At 30.9% G+C, this 13,731-nt stretch overlaps 4 protein-coding genes across 7 annotated transcripts; 2 read left to right on the plus strand and 2 right to left on the minus strand.

Moving 5' to 3' along the window:
- Positions 1-2,889: 2,889 nt before the first annotated feature.
- LOC115882438 (transmembrane protein 39A-A) lies at positions 2,890-7,191 on the minus strand. 3 transcript variants are annotated; one of them, XM_030900499.1, is made up of 8 exons: positions 6,844-7,191; positions 6,657-6,793; positions 6,500-6,598; positions 6,211-6,442; positions 5,973-6,150; positions 4,722-4,852; positions 4,451-4,663; positions 2,890-3,300 (listed from the first exon to the last, which is right to left on the minus strand). In XM_030900499.1, the coding sequence occupies exons 1-8, from the start codon at positions 7,102-7,104 to the stop codon at positions 3,145-3,147; spliced, it is 1,407 nt and encodes a 468-aa protein (XP_030756359.1). In that variant the 5' UTR covers positions 7,105-7,191; the 3' UTR covers positions 2,890-3,144. The 3 variants fall into 3 exon arrangements, with proteins under 3 accessions (XP_030756359.1, XP_030756362.1, XP_030756361.1); XM_030900502.1 differs by having other exon boundaries at positions 4,447-4,663; XM_030900501.1 differs by having other exon boundaries at positions 3,031-3,300; positions 6,847-7,191.
- A 2,087-nt stretch (positions 7,192-9,278) lies between these two features.
- Positions 9,279-10,720, plus strand: LOC115882503 (coiled-coil domain-containing protein 130 homolog). Its single transcript, XM_030900587.1, has 3 exons — positions 9,279-9,714; positions 9,778-10,038; positions 10,095-10,720. Exons 1-3 carry the CDS (start codon positions 9,403-9,405, stop codon positions 10,581-10,583), a joined length of 1,062 nt encoding a protein of 353 aa, XP_030756447.1. The 5' UTR covers positions 9,279-9,402; the 3' UTR covers positions 10,584-10,720.
- A 620-nt stretch (positions 10,721-11,340) lies between these two features.
- On the plus strand, positions 11,341-12,289 carry LOC115882476 (DNA replication complex GINS protein PSF1-like). The gene is made up of 4 exons (XM_030900549.1): positions 11,341-11,558; positions 11,618-11,682; positions 11,741-12,000; positions 12,065-12,289. The coding sequence occupies exons 1-4, from the start codon at positions 11,487-11,489 to the stop codon at positions 12,262-12,264; spliced, it is 597 nt and encodes a 198-aa protein (XP_030756409.1). The 5' UTR covers positions 11,341-11,486; the 3' UTR covers positions 12,265-12,289.
- On the minus strand, positions 12,252-13,365 carry LOC115882475 (DTW domain-containing protein 2). 2 transcript variants are annotated; one of them, XM_030900548.1, is made up of 2 exons: positions 13,101-13,179; positions 12,252-13,034 (listed from the first exon to the last, which is right to left on the minus strand). In XM_030900548.1, coding segments are annotated over exons 1-2 (681 nt in total). In that variant the 5' UTR covers positions 13,103-13,179; the 3' UTR covers positions 12,252-12,355. The 2 variants fall into 2 exon arrangements, with proteins under 2 accessions (XP_030756408.1, XP_030756406.1); XM_030900546.1 differs by having other exon boundaries at positions 12,308-13,034; positions 13,088-13,365.
- Positions 13,366-13,731: the final 366 nt, after the last annotated feature.

The raw sequence follows: 13,731 nt of genomic DNA on the forward strand, positions 1-13,731 counted from the left end.
TTAATGAGTAATTATTTTTACTACCTTATAGAACAAAATTGCCTAACCATAGAGAATGGACAAAGTTGTAAACCAGTAGTAATGTAAAAAAATATGTTTTACATTTTATGAAAAGCAAAAAACGTCTCAAGTGCGGTACGGTGGATCCTCCACTCGTTCGGCGGCCAACGCATAAAACACTCAATTTCTCTAATTCGGCTTGCGAGGGCGTATCGAACACAGTGTGGAACTGAAAGCGAGAGTGTTGCCATATTGAAAAGTGTATTATCTGTAATACATTTGACGAAAATATCTTTGGATGAAAAATCCGCGTTTATGTATTGACAATTTATTCGTGTTAAACATAGAATAAACAACAAAAATAAAAATTATTTTATAGACACTGAATATTTTGTACGATCGAAAAAAGTCGTTTAGTTGGTTTGGAAATGACGACTATTGACATTTACCATAATATTTTACATATGAAATAACAGCGATCTTCATTTCCAAGCCAACTCTGACGCCGTTCTTTGTTTAATCATATAATACACTCAGATGCAAAAAAACGCAACGAAGAGAATTTTGGTCAAATTTAAAGTGTTATATTTTTGTTATTTTTAGCCCTATTTTCATGATTTTTTAGCAAACTGTATATAATTATATCAACTTTGATTCGTAAACTAAGTTTTTTATTAACTTTAGTATTTGGCATATTATACAGGGTTAAACGGGGAGTTGTTTTAATACCCTAACTTTAAAACATCCTGTGCAATAATTTCGTGAGTTTTTCTAAAAAAATATTTTTCTGTCAGAACCATGTTTCCTGAGCATTTTGTTTTTTGGATCATGTCAATACATGCCTTGGTTAATTTTTAAGAGTGAAAGGAACTTGGTTTTAATAAACATTCATAACGATAAACCGAACTAACGATATTAAAGAAAACATCTGTAATACTCAAGTATACAAACAGAAAAAAAATTGTAAAAATACCCTAATACTTTGTATTATCTCCCTTGACTGCTACAACTGCCTGTATACGTCCGTTCATACTGTCATTGAGGCTGCATATATCATTATTGCGTATGCTTTCCCATTCTTCTTTAAGAACCAAACGAAGTTCATTTAATGAAGCTGGTACCGTTTCGCGACCTCTAAACTTCCTGCCAAGCATTTCCCAAACGCTGAACATGATGGGCAGTTCATACTAATACCGTATGATCGAATAAAAACGGCGTCAGCGATGGCTATGAAATGACAATCGATGACATTTCCCATATAAATTTACATATAAAATGACAGCGATCTTCATTTCATAGCCATCGCTGAGGCCGTTTTTATTCGGTCATACGGTATATAGTTCACAATAATCATCAAAGCCGCCTCGTCATATTGAAAAATAACTTCAAAAGAAATGATAATTGAAAAAATTGCAAATTGTTGGTGGCAAGTTCATTTCGCTCTTAAAATTTAACCAAGGCATGTATTGACATGATCCAAAAAACAAAATGGTCAGGAGACATGGTTCTAACCACAGTTCTAACCGTAAAATTATATTTTAGAAAAACTTACACACGAAATTATTGCACAGGGTGTTTCAAAGTTCAGGTAAAAAAAACTCGTTTAACCCTGTATAATATGCCAAATACTGTAAGTACTAAGTTTATAAAATACTGAGTTAACGAATTAAAGTTCATATAATTATATACAGCTTGCTAAAAAAATTATGAAAATAGAGCTAAAAATAACAAAACTATAACACTCCAAATTTGACCAAAAATTTCTCCGTTGCGTTTTTTTGCATCTTTGTGTATTATATTAAATTCTTTAATGATAGAATATCCGTATTATTAACGTACTGTACCCAAAATCCCTAAATCTACGGATTAATCCTTAGTTCTGGCTACACTGTCTCCGGCAACCACCCACTCTGTCGACTGAAAGCAGAACTACGATACAGTATTCTTTAAAAGCTGCGCTGTAACTAAATCTCGGACAAGTTTTGTGCCACGAAATCGCCTATAAGGTTTAACTGTGAAACGCTGTTTTATGTTAATGATTATTGCAAAAATTTATCTCCTATTTGGTATTTTTGTTAATATTTTTCATTTAATATAGATAAAATCAAATGCAGAATTAATTTAAAGTGTGGATTAAGAAGAAAGAGAAATTCCATTTCTTCCACTTTTTATTTTTTTTACATTTCTTACTTGTATTTCAAGATACTAAACATGTAAACATTTTTAACAATTTAACGCCAAAAAAAGAACACACCATTTAACACCAATCTCTGGATATTTCCCTTCTAGCCCTTGTAGTCACATTTAAATTTTATTTTAACTTATTATCGATTATCATTTCGAAACCCACTATTACATCGTTTTAGCCGACCATACCAACAGATATGGTAGGCTATTAAGAAAAAAAAGTTTTTTTAATTTCACTCAAAATGAGTTATTTGGGTCATAAATGACCTAAATACAAAATATTTTCATGGTGTCTTTCTGTCTGTCCGTCTGTAACACGATAACTCAAAAACCGCTAAACCGATTTTAACCAAATCTGGCACAAAAATACTGTGGCACCCGAGCGAGAATCTGGCTATTAGTTTTTAGTGGGGGTGGGAGATTGGTAAGGGGGTATGGGAGGGGGTTAAATATTTTAAAAAATCGAAACTCCAAATTACAGTAGCTAGCGAAACGCGGTTTTAAATTTAAGATTAGGAATAATATTTGCAACAAAATTTGTAATAACATAAAAATCAAAGTTGCAGTTTTTGAGATAAAAAAATTGGAAAATCCCTTTACTTTGAAACTAAAAGAACTCCTACCCAACTTTTATTAACATATTTTAGTATGGGCGGCTAATTTTTTTATCATACAACTAAAGAAATAAAAGATTACTAGAGATAATATAAAAATATATACATATATTTCTTTAACACCACAAAACATTTGAAACAACATCACATCAAATCTTTTTGGCAACTGATTACACTCGACAAAGACGAAACACGAAACATTTCCTTAATATTGATTCGGCGTGTACCTGGGCACGTAAAAAAAGGCGAACCCACCGGTTGCGTAATACATTGCGAGAATAATTAACCAGAACAGAATTGGTATCGCGACAAACACGAGAAAACTGGAAGGCCTGACCGGTTGTCACCTATCTTCAGTAGGTTCATCGTCGGAATTTTTTGCTGCTTCAGTATTTTTGTCTGACTCGTTCCCTTTAAAGCCTCTCGTTCGGTTTGGATTTGGTTCAAATGTGTTTGCGTTGGTGCATTTTGTTGAGTTGCCTGTGTCTTTCTCTTCTCCCTAAAAAAACATTACATAGTAAAAATCCGTCATATATTTTTCATTCAGTAATAGTCAATAAAAAAGTTCTTCGAAACAAAAAAGTGATTGGGGCAAAACACCACAACATCGAAAAAAATGTCGTCATAGTAGCCTTTGAAATGAAGTATACTTGGTATACTTCATTTAGGGTGTTTCAAAAAATGTGCTATCTTTCGTGGGGAGGTTTCTAACATAAAAATAAGATTAATTTTTCTTCCAAGTGCTTTTTTTTATTCAAATAAAATTTTCAAGGTAAGAGTTACCGTAAGTGCTACATATTTTAAATTTTAATGCTAAAAAAGTGTGCATATGGGTTATCACTGGAATATTTTTATTAGGAGTTATTATATTTCATGTGCGCTGCTGACTTTTCTATTAGCAAATTTAATATTAAATTTCATTAAAATTTATTAACACAATTTATAGCAAATTAAAAAAAATGGTATTTAAGATAATTACTAATGACCTATTTTTAAAAAAGTTTTAACCACCTGTAACTTTAAAACTATGCATTTCCGACCCATATGATGCACATAGGAGCTTTCCCCATAGGAACTTTTCCCCACATAGGAACTTTTTTTCATATTTTTTTTATGAGGAATTAATGATTTAATATTTTGACCAATTAATGGCACTAAATGTTTTTAAAGGTTGTTATTAGACTTGGATTAAGGCAAATTAATAAACTTGTGTTTATCTTATCAATAGATCGAAATCGACAAAATATCAAGAGACAACTTTTAATCGACATTAAACGGTCTATCCAATTTTGCTAACAAATTAAATAAAGTCAGTTGCGCACGTTTTGTTTAGAAAAACATTCCAGTAAAATGCCATATCCACGTTCCTGGTGAATATGTCAACATTTTTTTAACATTAAAATATGTTGGACTTATAGTAATTTCTAATCTCAAAATTTTATTCAAAGCACTTGGAAGAAAATTATAGTAAAAAAAATGAAAAGTTTAACCCCCTGTAGCTACGAAACAAATCAGAATCGGACCTATGTTGACATAAAAAATAAATCTTATTTTTACATGAGCATCCAGTAGATAAGTATTTATGAAAGCAAAGCATTACATGCTGTGTTAGTAAAAAAAAGACAAAAAAACCCTTAGCACATACTTACGCTCTCTTCACTTGGTTTGTAAAAGCTATAGCTAACCAAGAAGTCCCTGAACACCTTGTACATTCCATAATAATTGAAAAATAACATTATAGCCTGCGCCAGAATCTTGTACCACATGTGTGTCTTAATTAGAATGATCATTTGGTACAATACCATCAAAGAATGCAGCACTAATATCAAAAATAATAAATGAGAGGGCGCGATGCACAATTTCTACAATATAACTGTTATAGCATTTAAATAATCTATCTGTTTCAAATACAAGGCTTACATAGTAACGATTTAAGCTCTTGTCGCCAGGTTCGTTCGAGTTGCTATCGCCCATTGCCCTCCATATCGATTTTTCATGTTTTACAAGCACGCCTCCTGGCCACAATACGTCATCTTTCCATTCACTAGTTACTATATAAAAATAACGCTTTAGGTTGTTATCACTAATGTTGTAATAGAAAGAAAATCGTTCCCATACGGATCGTTGTGCAAGAACGTTCGCTTATAAGAGAATGTAAGAGCACAAAAGAGAACAATCCTTATGGACATTTTTTTAAAACTATTTTTATTTATTTACATTTAGGATGCGACAACGTTACAACACGGGAAAATTTTGGAATATATAGCCCCACGTTGGACGCCAAAACTTATGAGGGGTTGGCGCCACTATTTATAAGTTTATAACGATACACCGTCGTTTCTATAGTGATAGAAACTACAAAGAATATTTGTTCTCAATTTTTTTCTTCCTTTTGTTCTAAATGTTTTCAAGATTCTCATTTTGATAAGCATAATATACCATATATACAGATTGTTAACTGGACGGTTACTCATTGGGGAACAAAATGGCAACACTGCCTACATTCCAAATGAGTACTAAGCTACGCTGTCGACTCGTCCCGTCGCGTCGTCTCTCGACGAGCGGGCCGAGGTTGCCATATTTCAACCATAAAGCTCTTGCCGCGAGTAATAACCAAATTAACAACCTGTATATATGGGTGCGTCTCAAAAGTGGCTCACTCTTATAACTTTTTTATTTTCTCAGATAAAAATCGAGATTAGGTATGTTAGTATATGACATGAATTAGGATTGATGACGTATTCAATTGTTTTTGGTCACTTCCTGTTTCACCGGAAATTACTACAACTTTTGATTTTTACCGCTAACCTCGGTATTTTGTTACTTGCGAAAATGTAAAAAGCTGACATATGATATGTCAATCTATTCAGAGTGTAATTTTTCATTCCTAATTTATGTCATATACTAACATACCAATGTGGTGAACCATTTTTGAGACACACCCGGTATATGAAAAAATGACATTCAGAATTACATTTAAAAAATTAACTGACTGATTTTCCAACCTACTTTCATTGCGGTAATTATAAATTATCCACATTTCCTCGTTTGTGCTCATTCATTCTCTTGGAACGCTCTCCAAAAATAAATTGAACAACATTTTACAACACTAGTCATCACATTTAATAGAGAAAAAACTAGTACTATAATAATTTTATACTAAAAAAATACCTAAGATTAGGTTTCTTCCTGGTTCTACTTTTTCCCACATTCCAAGATGTAACACGGATCTATGCATAACATCCCAATATCTCAAAGACAACATATGTGTAACGGAAAAAACAAATGTGCTCCAAAAAATGTATACAACATGTTGCAAACACCAATTCCTGTCAAAAACTAATTGTGGCTGTAATGAAATAGTCAATTATTTTTTGCTTAGCATTATTAATTTCACAAATATCTTTACTTGTGCAAAAGAAAATGGAATAAACCCTCCATAATAGGCATTCACAATTGATGTAAAGCAAATCTGTTTAATCCTATCATTAAAATTGGATTTTAAATGTTCACATTCTCTTCTTACATCAAGCGGGTTTGAACTACAAGCATGTATAGGCGGTCTTCCCTTCGAGCACCATGACACTGTTTCAAAAAAAGGTCGTACTTGGGTTCCAAATAATATAACGTAAACTACCAAACTATAATTTAATATTAATTTTTAAATATGAGGAGTAGGTATCAAAAATAAAACTTACGGATATGATAAATATAAGATTGAAGTCTTTGGTTGATTGCCTATTACTATTGCTCCAGATGTTCCAACAATCAAGAAAAAGAAAAGAAATAGAATTCCTCTTAAAATAAAGCATTACAAATTAAAAATATGATAAGACCTACGTATCATTTCTTTACCTAGTTAATTTACTTAATTCTTCGTACTTATTTGACAGTGCTTTAGATATTAACGTGCAAGCAATATGATAGTAAAGTCGTCTCAGAAATATAACAGTAATAAATATAACTAAATTTGGGTCGATCAAGTAAAAATTCTGAAACCAAATACCATTAGTATTACAGCGATAGTTAAAAACTAACTTACCACAGTGTTTTGTGTATAACTTTGGGGTAACCACCACACTGCCTTGTACATATTTAAGAATTGTAAAATCATTGAAACCACGGCAAAGAAAAACATTAAAAAATCGAAGAGAGCATCGCTTTCTACAGAAATATTTGGAAATGGAAAATGCTTTGGTAATATCGGAGGTTCTATAGCGGGAGTTACCGGAGAATTTTTAGAATTAGAACATTCATTTTGACTACGATTAGTTCTTGATAGTCTCCGAGGTCCCGGTGGCATTTTAACTTTAAATTATTATTCTCCTATTTCTTAAAATTGATAGAAATATAACAAAAACACTGCAATCGCCACTCCGTTGCATACAAAAGTCAGTGACAAAGTGAGGTTAATTCAGGCCATTCAGGGATGGGTAAAGTGGCACGTTCGTTTTAAAGCCACAGCTGCCAGGGCTATCCGACCTGTATATATAGGTATCTAATAATCATCTCTGAATAATCAAAATAAAAAAAATTCGGGTAATGGTGTGGATCCGGTGGCTGACCTTGAAACGAGTTTCTGCTGCATATAGTCACAGACACTACGCATGCGCACATCTTCGATGTTGCCAGATTGTAAGTTATTTTGGAATTATTTTCAGTAGAAAACAAATATGTGCTTTTCAGTGTTTTTTGTCAATATATACCGTATGATCGAAAAACGGCGTCAGTTGGCTGGGAAATGACGATTGAGGACATTTCCCATATAAAATGACAGCGATCTTCATTTCATAGTCATCGGCTAACGCTATTTTTTTTCAATCATAGTACGCGGTATATTATTTATATCAAGGATTTATATTATTATTTTAATATTTCGCACAACACGTGAACGCTTATTATGTATTTTCATAGTCAATAAAATTAAATAGAAATAAAACTCTAGATTCCTATAATTAATCTAATTGCTCTAGATTATTATGCTACGTTTAAAAAGGGCTTTATTAAAAATTCTGGAAATTATATGTCCAAGTTTTCCTTTTTTTTTTAATTTTTAAATGCTGTAGCTCCATGTCATGTTCATAATAGGTTTTTTTAACATTCCATCAAAACTACGGAGGCCTTAAAAGGCCTTTTAGCCTCCGTAATTAAAATTGTAGAATCAGCGTCAGCAACATTAACAGTTTTACCTTGTGTAATTCTGCTTATACACATATTGCATTAATTTTTCTGCTACTTTAAGATTTCTCTATTCTTAGACCTAATTTATGTGATTTTCTTAGCTGTAATATGATTTATAAAACATATTTTTCCTAATGGAAGGATGGAATAGGATATGCAAAATTAAGATATTTTAACATTTATTTTCCAGACAAAGCATAAGATTAAGACATAATAAATATTATAAGAAAGATCTTAATATAAATCACAAACTAAAGTCTTAATTTGGTCTTGTATAAACACAGGTATAAAACTAATAAGATCAAAACTCAACCTTCACCATATTGTCAAGATTTGGCATTATAGGAAACAAGAAATTGCTGTAAATTAAGAAAAGAATATCAAAGTACACGATATTAAATACTGTAATGTATTCTACGATACAAACCATCTCCCTTCTAAAGAGAAAAAGATAAAACATAAAGCTTATTTTAGTCTTATCAACACTCTTCGATAAAATATATGTCTAAAATTGCTATTAATCCACTAACTTGATATTTTTAGAAATTATATGATACAAACATTACAATCAAAGTATATTATATTAGTAACATTATAGGTAAAATATGTTACCTCTATCTCCCATTGACGTGTATTGTTCTATAAGACTCGTCATGGTAATATTTCAAAACATCAATATACATAATATAATGAAAACTATTGTTGCCTGTAAATAACTAGAAATTAAATAACTTGAAAGAAATAAAATAATTCTAATAAGTTTAAAACCATTAGAAAAAATCCGTAAATGATAATTTTTAATTCTAATGTAAATATATAAATAAATGTTATTATTATTCAACCACTTATATATCTCTGTTATTATTACGTACAATTTTATATATTCATAATACTTTCGTTTCACAATCTTCATTATCCTTCTTACCTTAATTTTGGATATCAAGATAAATCTGAAATTATAAAATTAATTATAGAATTTGTATTATTATTAACACTGAAAAAAAAAATCAACTGCAAATAATTCGAAAATAAACTGCAATTTGGCAACATCGACGATGTGCGCCTGCGTAGTATCGATGATCAAATGCAGCAAATATGGCCTTCAAGGTCAGCCACCGGATCCACACCTTTACCAAAATTCGGATGTACAATGTATGGTGGTAGTATGGTTTACTGATTTTATAAAAAATAACAAAGGTTTTTCCTTTTTGGAAGAAAACATCTATTTTAGTAGACTATTTTACTCTTTACCTCCATCCCTGATGGAAAAGCACCAACATATTAGAAGAAGAAATACGTGACAGCTGACAGAAAATTAATAACCTAGCAAATTTGACAACTTGTGTCTGTTGTGTTTATATTTGAAAACTTGTAATTTTCAAGCATTGAATTATTGCATTTTGATTAATAAAGAAGTCCAATGGGTGAAAGAAAAGGTACCAATAAATATTATCCCCCCGACTATGACCCAAAGGTCGGGGGTCTAAACAAATTCTTGGGTACTCATGCCTTAAGGGAAAGAGCAAGAAAAATCGACAAAGGCATCATAATAATACGGTTTGAAATGCCCTACAACATATGGTGTGATGAATGCAAGAATCATATAGGAATGGGAGTTAGATACAACGCAGAAAAGACAAAAGTTGGGATGTATTATACAACTCCGGTGTACGAATTTAAAATGAAATGTCACCTATGCGATAACCATTTTGTAATTCGAGCAGACCCAGCAGTAAGCTAATATAATTTTTAATTGAATCATTGATATATAAATTAGTAACAATATTGTTTGTAGAATTTGGACTACATTATAATATCTGGAGCACGTAGGCAAGAAAATCGTTGGGACCCCACACAAAATGGCCAGGTTGTACCAGAAACCAAAGAAGTTCAGAAAAGACTATTTGATGATAAAATGTACAAATTAGAACATGGAACAGAAGATAAGAACACAATGGAAAGTGCTAAGCCCAGATTGGTGAAATTATTTAATAGAAATGAAGACAATTGGTCTGATAATTATACAGCAAACCAAAAATTAAGAGCCCAGTTTAGAGTAAGATTCATTAATAATATATATAGATGTAAAACTACAATATAAATATGTTTCAGAAACAGAATTATGAATCAAAAATAAGGGAGAAGAAATGGGATGCTAATTTAAGGAAGATTGGTTTAGATATACCTCTTCTAGAAGAAAGGGATGAAGACAAGCACACTGCGAGTTTATTAGCAATGAGACCTATAAAAAGTAGTGAAGAAAATTTAAGTAATAAGAGGAAAGAAATTATTTCTCAAAGTTCATTACCAACTACTAATTTTTCAAAGAAGAAAGAGGAAAATGCAGTGAAGCTGTTAAAAGGACCTAAACTTGATTTAGGCATTATTAAAAAGAAGAATACTGTATTGGCTACTTCTGATAATATACCTGAACAATGTGGTAAACAAGGAAATGAGATAAATAGTAATTTAGAATCTGATATATGTGACCATGAAGAGAATGATTATCCCGAAAATGTAAAAAGGAAAAAAGGAAATGAAGAAATTTTACAAAGTTCATTAGTTGGTGATTATGGTTCAACCAGTAGTGAATCTGAGTGATATTTATTGCTGGATATATACTACAGATTTTTATTGTTCCTTAAGAAAATATAATTGTAAATAATATTAACTGTAACTTATTAAAAAGAACTTTTCTTAAAGTTTGTACATTTGTAATAAAGTATTTTTCTGTTTTCCTATGGTTGTATTTTATTATATGGCATCTAAGAAATAATCTGACCATGTTTAAAGTTTAAACAGTAAAAAGAGACAGTTAGTATTTCTGAAAATTGTGTGTAAAAAGTTTTCAGAAATGCAAACGAAAAGAACTGTTTTCAAAAAAAAATTCTATCAAACAGTTGAGTGTTCGTTAAATCATAATTAAATAATGTTAGAATCTGTTTGATTATGAAATAAAGAAAATTTAAATAAATAATAAAATATTTCAAATTACTTTTCAGTTTATTTTGAATTTGAATTTATATAAAAATCATATATAATTTTCATATGACTTACAAGTTTTGTCTGTGGCTTGGTAAAATAATGTAGATCTGTGGAAACACAAAAGAAATTAATTTTGATTAACTGTGTCAATACCAAAGATTAATCATAGTTCAGGGATGGGTGCTTAAAAATTTTGGCGTAAAAAAGAATAAAATTCAACTCGCCTGCATGTATAATTGGACATAGGACATAGCTGTAGAGTTACATGTTGTTATTTGTATCGTGTAAAATACCATCCCTAGACGTTTCTACCATAGAATATACTCTAGCTTCGATAAAAAGACCAAGATTAACCAAGATCTGTGACCAAGATTCTAGATTGATTTTGAGCGGGAAATAAATAAATTTAGGTTACCTTTACCTGTTTGAAATGTTATTTTTATTTTTAAATTATTAACTACAGGCATTTACTTTTCTATATAAGTACTTGATAAACTGTTAAGCGTTTTATTTAAAAAAATGTTTGCAGAAAAAGCATGCAGTCTCATAAAAGAACTATCCCGTTGTGAAGAAGGTCTTCCTCCATATAATGTACAAGTGGCAATATTTATTTATCTCTTTATATGAAAATTATTTTTGAAATCTTTTAGATCGAATTAGTAAAAGAAGTCTGTACTGAAATTAAACAATTACACGAACAAAATAAAGAAGATGGGTATACATTTCATTACTGAAAATCAACTTACAAATCATATAGATAACTAATATTTCAGTGCAATTGTAGCCAACGAATCTGAAATTGCTGGTAATGTGAATCCTCTCTATCCAACATTAAGAATTGGCAGTGCTGCTGTTAAAAGAAATATTAGATGCCTTCTAGCATATCACTATAACAGATTAAGAACGTTAAGAACAATGAGATGGCAGTTTGGAAGCATTTTACCACCAGATATTAAAACTAATTTAAGCTCAGATGAAATAGATTGGTTCTCAAAATATTCCAGCTGCTTGGGGAAATATATGAGATCTATAGGTTGGTTATTAACCTAGGCAATGTTTGCTTATATTAGACATCAGTATGATTGAATTATTTCTAGGTGAAGATGGACTAAATTTATGTTTAGACTTACGGCCTCCTAAGTCCCTCTACATTGAAGTTAAATGTTTAATAGACTATGGTAAATTTGAACTATCAGACGGCACTGTTTTGCTTTTGAAAAAAGACAGCAGGCACTATTTGCCGAGGAGTGAATGTGAAGAACTTATTACACAAGGTGTTTTTCATCATATTGTTTAAATGTATTGTTTTAATAGATCTATATTTTAATACGTCAAAAAAATATTTAATATTTATAATATAGGTACACAATTTTTAAATAACAATATAGTTATGTAATATCATATTTTAAACTTTCAGCATTTTTTAAAACTTTATTCAGTCTTTTACCAATTAATTTTGGATAACTGTTATTTTTTATTAAAAACTCTTTACTTTGATGGGAGACTGCACCATTTCTTAATTGAAATTCACACATTAGTTTTAATGGCTGTAGCAATTTTTCACTGAACATTTCATTCTGTTCAAGGATGCTTAAACATAAAGCTCCTGTTTCCAATGTGCTTAAACATCCATCAGCAGGTTGTGTCCGAATAATGTAATTACTAGTGTTATTGTTTAAAAGCTTGATTTGTTTTAAGTCATGTAAAATTGGACTAGCTGTATATATGGCTTTAGCTTGGGGCCACGTTCCATCTAATATAACTAAATTATAAGATTTCACCAAAGTTTGTTCCTTAACTACAGAGGAAATATCAATTGCACTTGGACTGGGATATAGCAGTAATGTGCTTGGATCTTTCAAAATTTCTTCCAAGCCGCTATGAATGCCTGGAAAACGTTTTCCTTTAAAAATAAGGCACTTGCCTTCACTTAAACCCAACTCCAACATTGGGGCCGTTCTGAGGCATCTTTTTTCTTCGGCGGGGTGTTGCAGCAATATAATCCTACTTTTCGGGCACAAAGGCGGATTTGGGATGGAGGAACAGTAACAAACTGATTTGGGTCGCCTGAAATAACGTTAAAAACAAATCTATATTTAACAAATACAAATGGTTCTTACTGGCACTGATTACATAGTTCACGCATTTTAGGCGGCTCTGCTGGCAAGCCACATAAATCTGTTAATAATTCTACTTCTAAATTCATTATAAATCGTCTCTTTTCTGAAGAAATCTTGAATAAACTTCAAATATTTTGTTTACTATTTAAAACTCTGTTTAAAATTGAGGTTCGATTGTTATTGTTCATTAGTTCTTATGATTAAAAAAAATAGTTCATTTGTTCAAGTATTTTTCAACCATAGATAAGAAAACACGCTTTCTCACAAGGATGACCATGAAAAATAATGCTTCTTAAATGTAATTAAACAAAGGTTTTTTACAGGGATGAATAAAATCGTTTTCTACGTGTAAAATATAGCTTTGACGCTGTCGGTTTTCAACATAATTAATAAGTAAAAAATAAGTCCATACTTAGTTTTATCAAACCGTGTTTCATCCTTGATTTTTAACCGTTACTGTTGTTTATAAATACAACCTAAAATAAAGAAATATAAAATATGTTATAAATCATAATAATCATTAAAAGAAACAGGTAATACCACGTAATACTGCCCCTCTAATTCATACACCTAAAAGTACGGAATTTTAGGTGTATGAATTATGATTTATGAAGAAAAAATATAAATATAAATCAATTTTGGAA

This window comes from Sitophilus oryzae, unplaced genomic scaffold (genome assembly GCF_002938485.1).
Source record: "Sitophilus oryzae breed Bouriz unplaced genomic scaffold, Soryzae_2.0 scaffold_177_pilon_pilon, whole genome shotgun sequence".
NCBI lineage: Eukaryota > Metazoa > Arthropoda > Insecta > Coleoptera > Curculionidae > Sitophilus > Sitophilus oryzae.

What these genes read in the sequence shown, in the direction of transcription:
- LOC115882503 (XM_030900587.1), top strand. Translation starts at nt 9,403, where the DNA reads ATGGGTGAAAGAAAAGGTACCAATAAATATTATCCCCCCGACTATGAC. An exon ending in TAATTCGAGCAGACCCAGCA is followed by an intron (nt 9,715 to 9,777) that starts GTAAGCTAATAT and finishes TATTGTTTGTAG; the next exon opens with AATTTGGACTACATTATAAT. An exon ending in AATTAAGAGCCCAGTTTAGA is followed by an intron (nt 10,039 to 10,094) that starts GTAAGATTCATT and finishes AATATGTTTCAG; the next exon opens with AAACAGAATTATGAATCAAA.
- LOC115882438 (XM_030900499.1), bottom strand. Translation starts at nt 7,104, where the DNA reads ATGCCACCGGGACCTCGGAGACTATCAAGAACTAATCGTAGTCAAAAT. An exon ending in GAATTAAGTAAATTAACTAG is followed by an intron (nt 6,599 to 6,656) that starts GTAAAGAAATGA and finishes CTTTATTTTAAG; the next exon opens with AGGAATTCTATTTCTTTTCT. An exon ending in AGGAAGAAACCTAATCTTAG is followed by an intron (nt 4,853 to 5,972) that starts GTATTTTTTTAG and finishes ATTTTTATATAG; the next exon opens with TAACTAGTGAATGGAAAGAT.
- LOC115882475 (XM_030900546.1), bottom strand. Translation starts at nt 13,173, where the DNA reads ATGAATTTAGAAGTAGAATTATTAACAGATTTATGTGGCTTGCCAGCA. An exon ending in GAACTATGTAATCAGTGCCA is followed by an intron (nt 13,035 to 13,087) that starts GTAAGAACCATT and finishes ACGTTATTTCAG; the next exon opens with GCGACCCAAATCAGTTTGTT.
- LOC115882476 (XM_030900549.1), top strand. Translation starts at nt 11,487, where the DNA reads ATGTTTGCAGAAAAAGCATGCAGTCTCATAAAAGAACTATCCCGTTGT. An exon ending in AAGGTCTTCCTCCATATAAT is followed by an intron (nt 11,559 to 11,617) that starts GTACAAGTGGCA and finishes GAAATCTTTTAG; the next exon opens with ATCGAATTAGTAAAAGAAGT. An exon ending in GAAATATATGAGATCTATAG is followed by an intron (nt 12,001 to 12,064) that starts GTTGGTTATTAA and finishes AATTATTTCTAG; the next exon opens with GTGAAGATGGACTAAATTTA.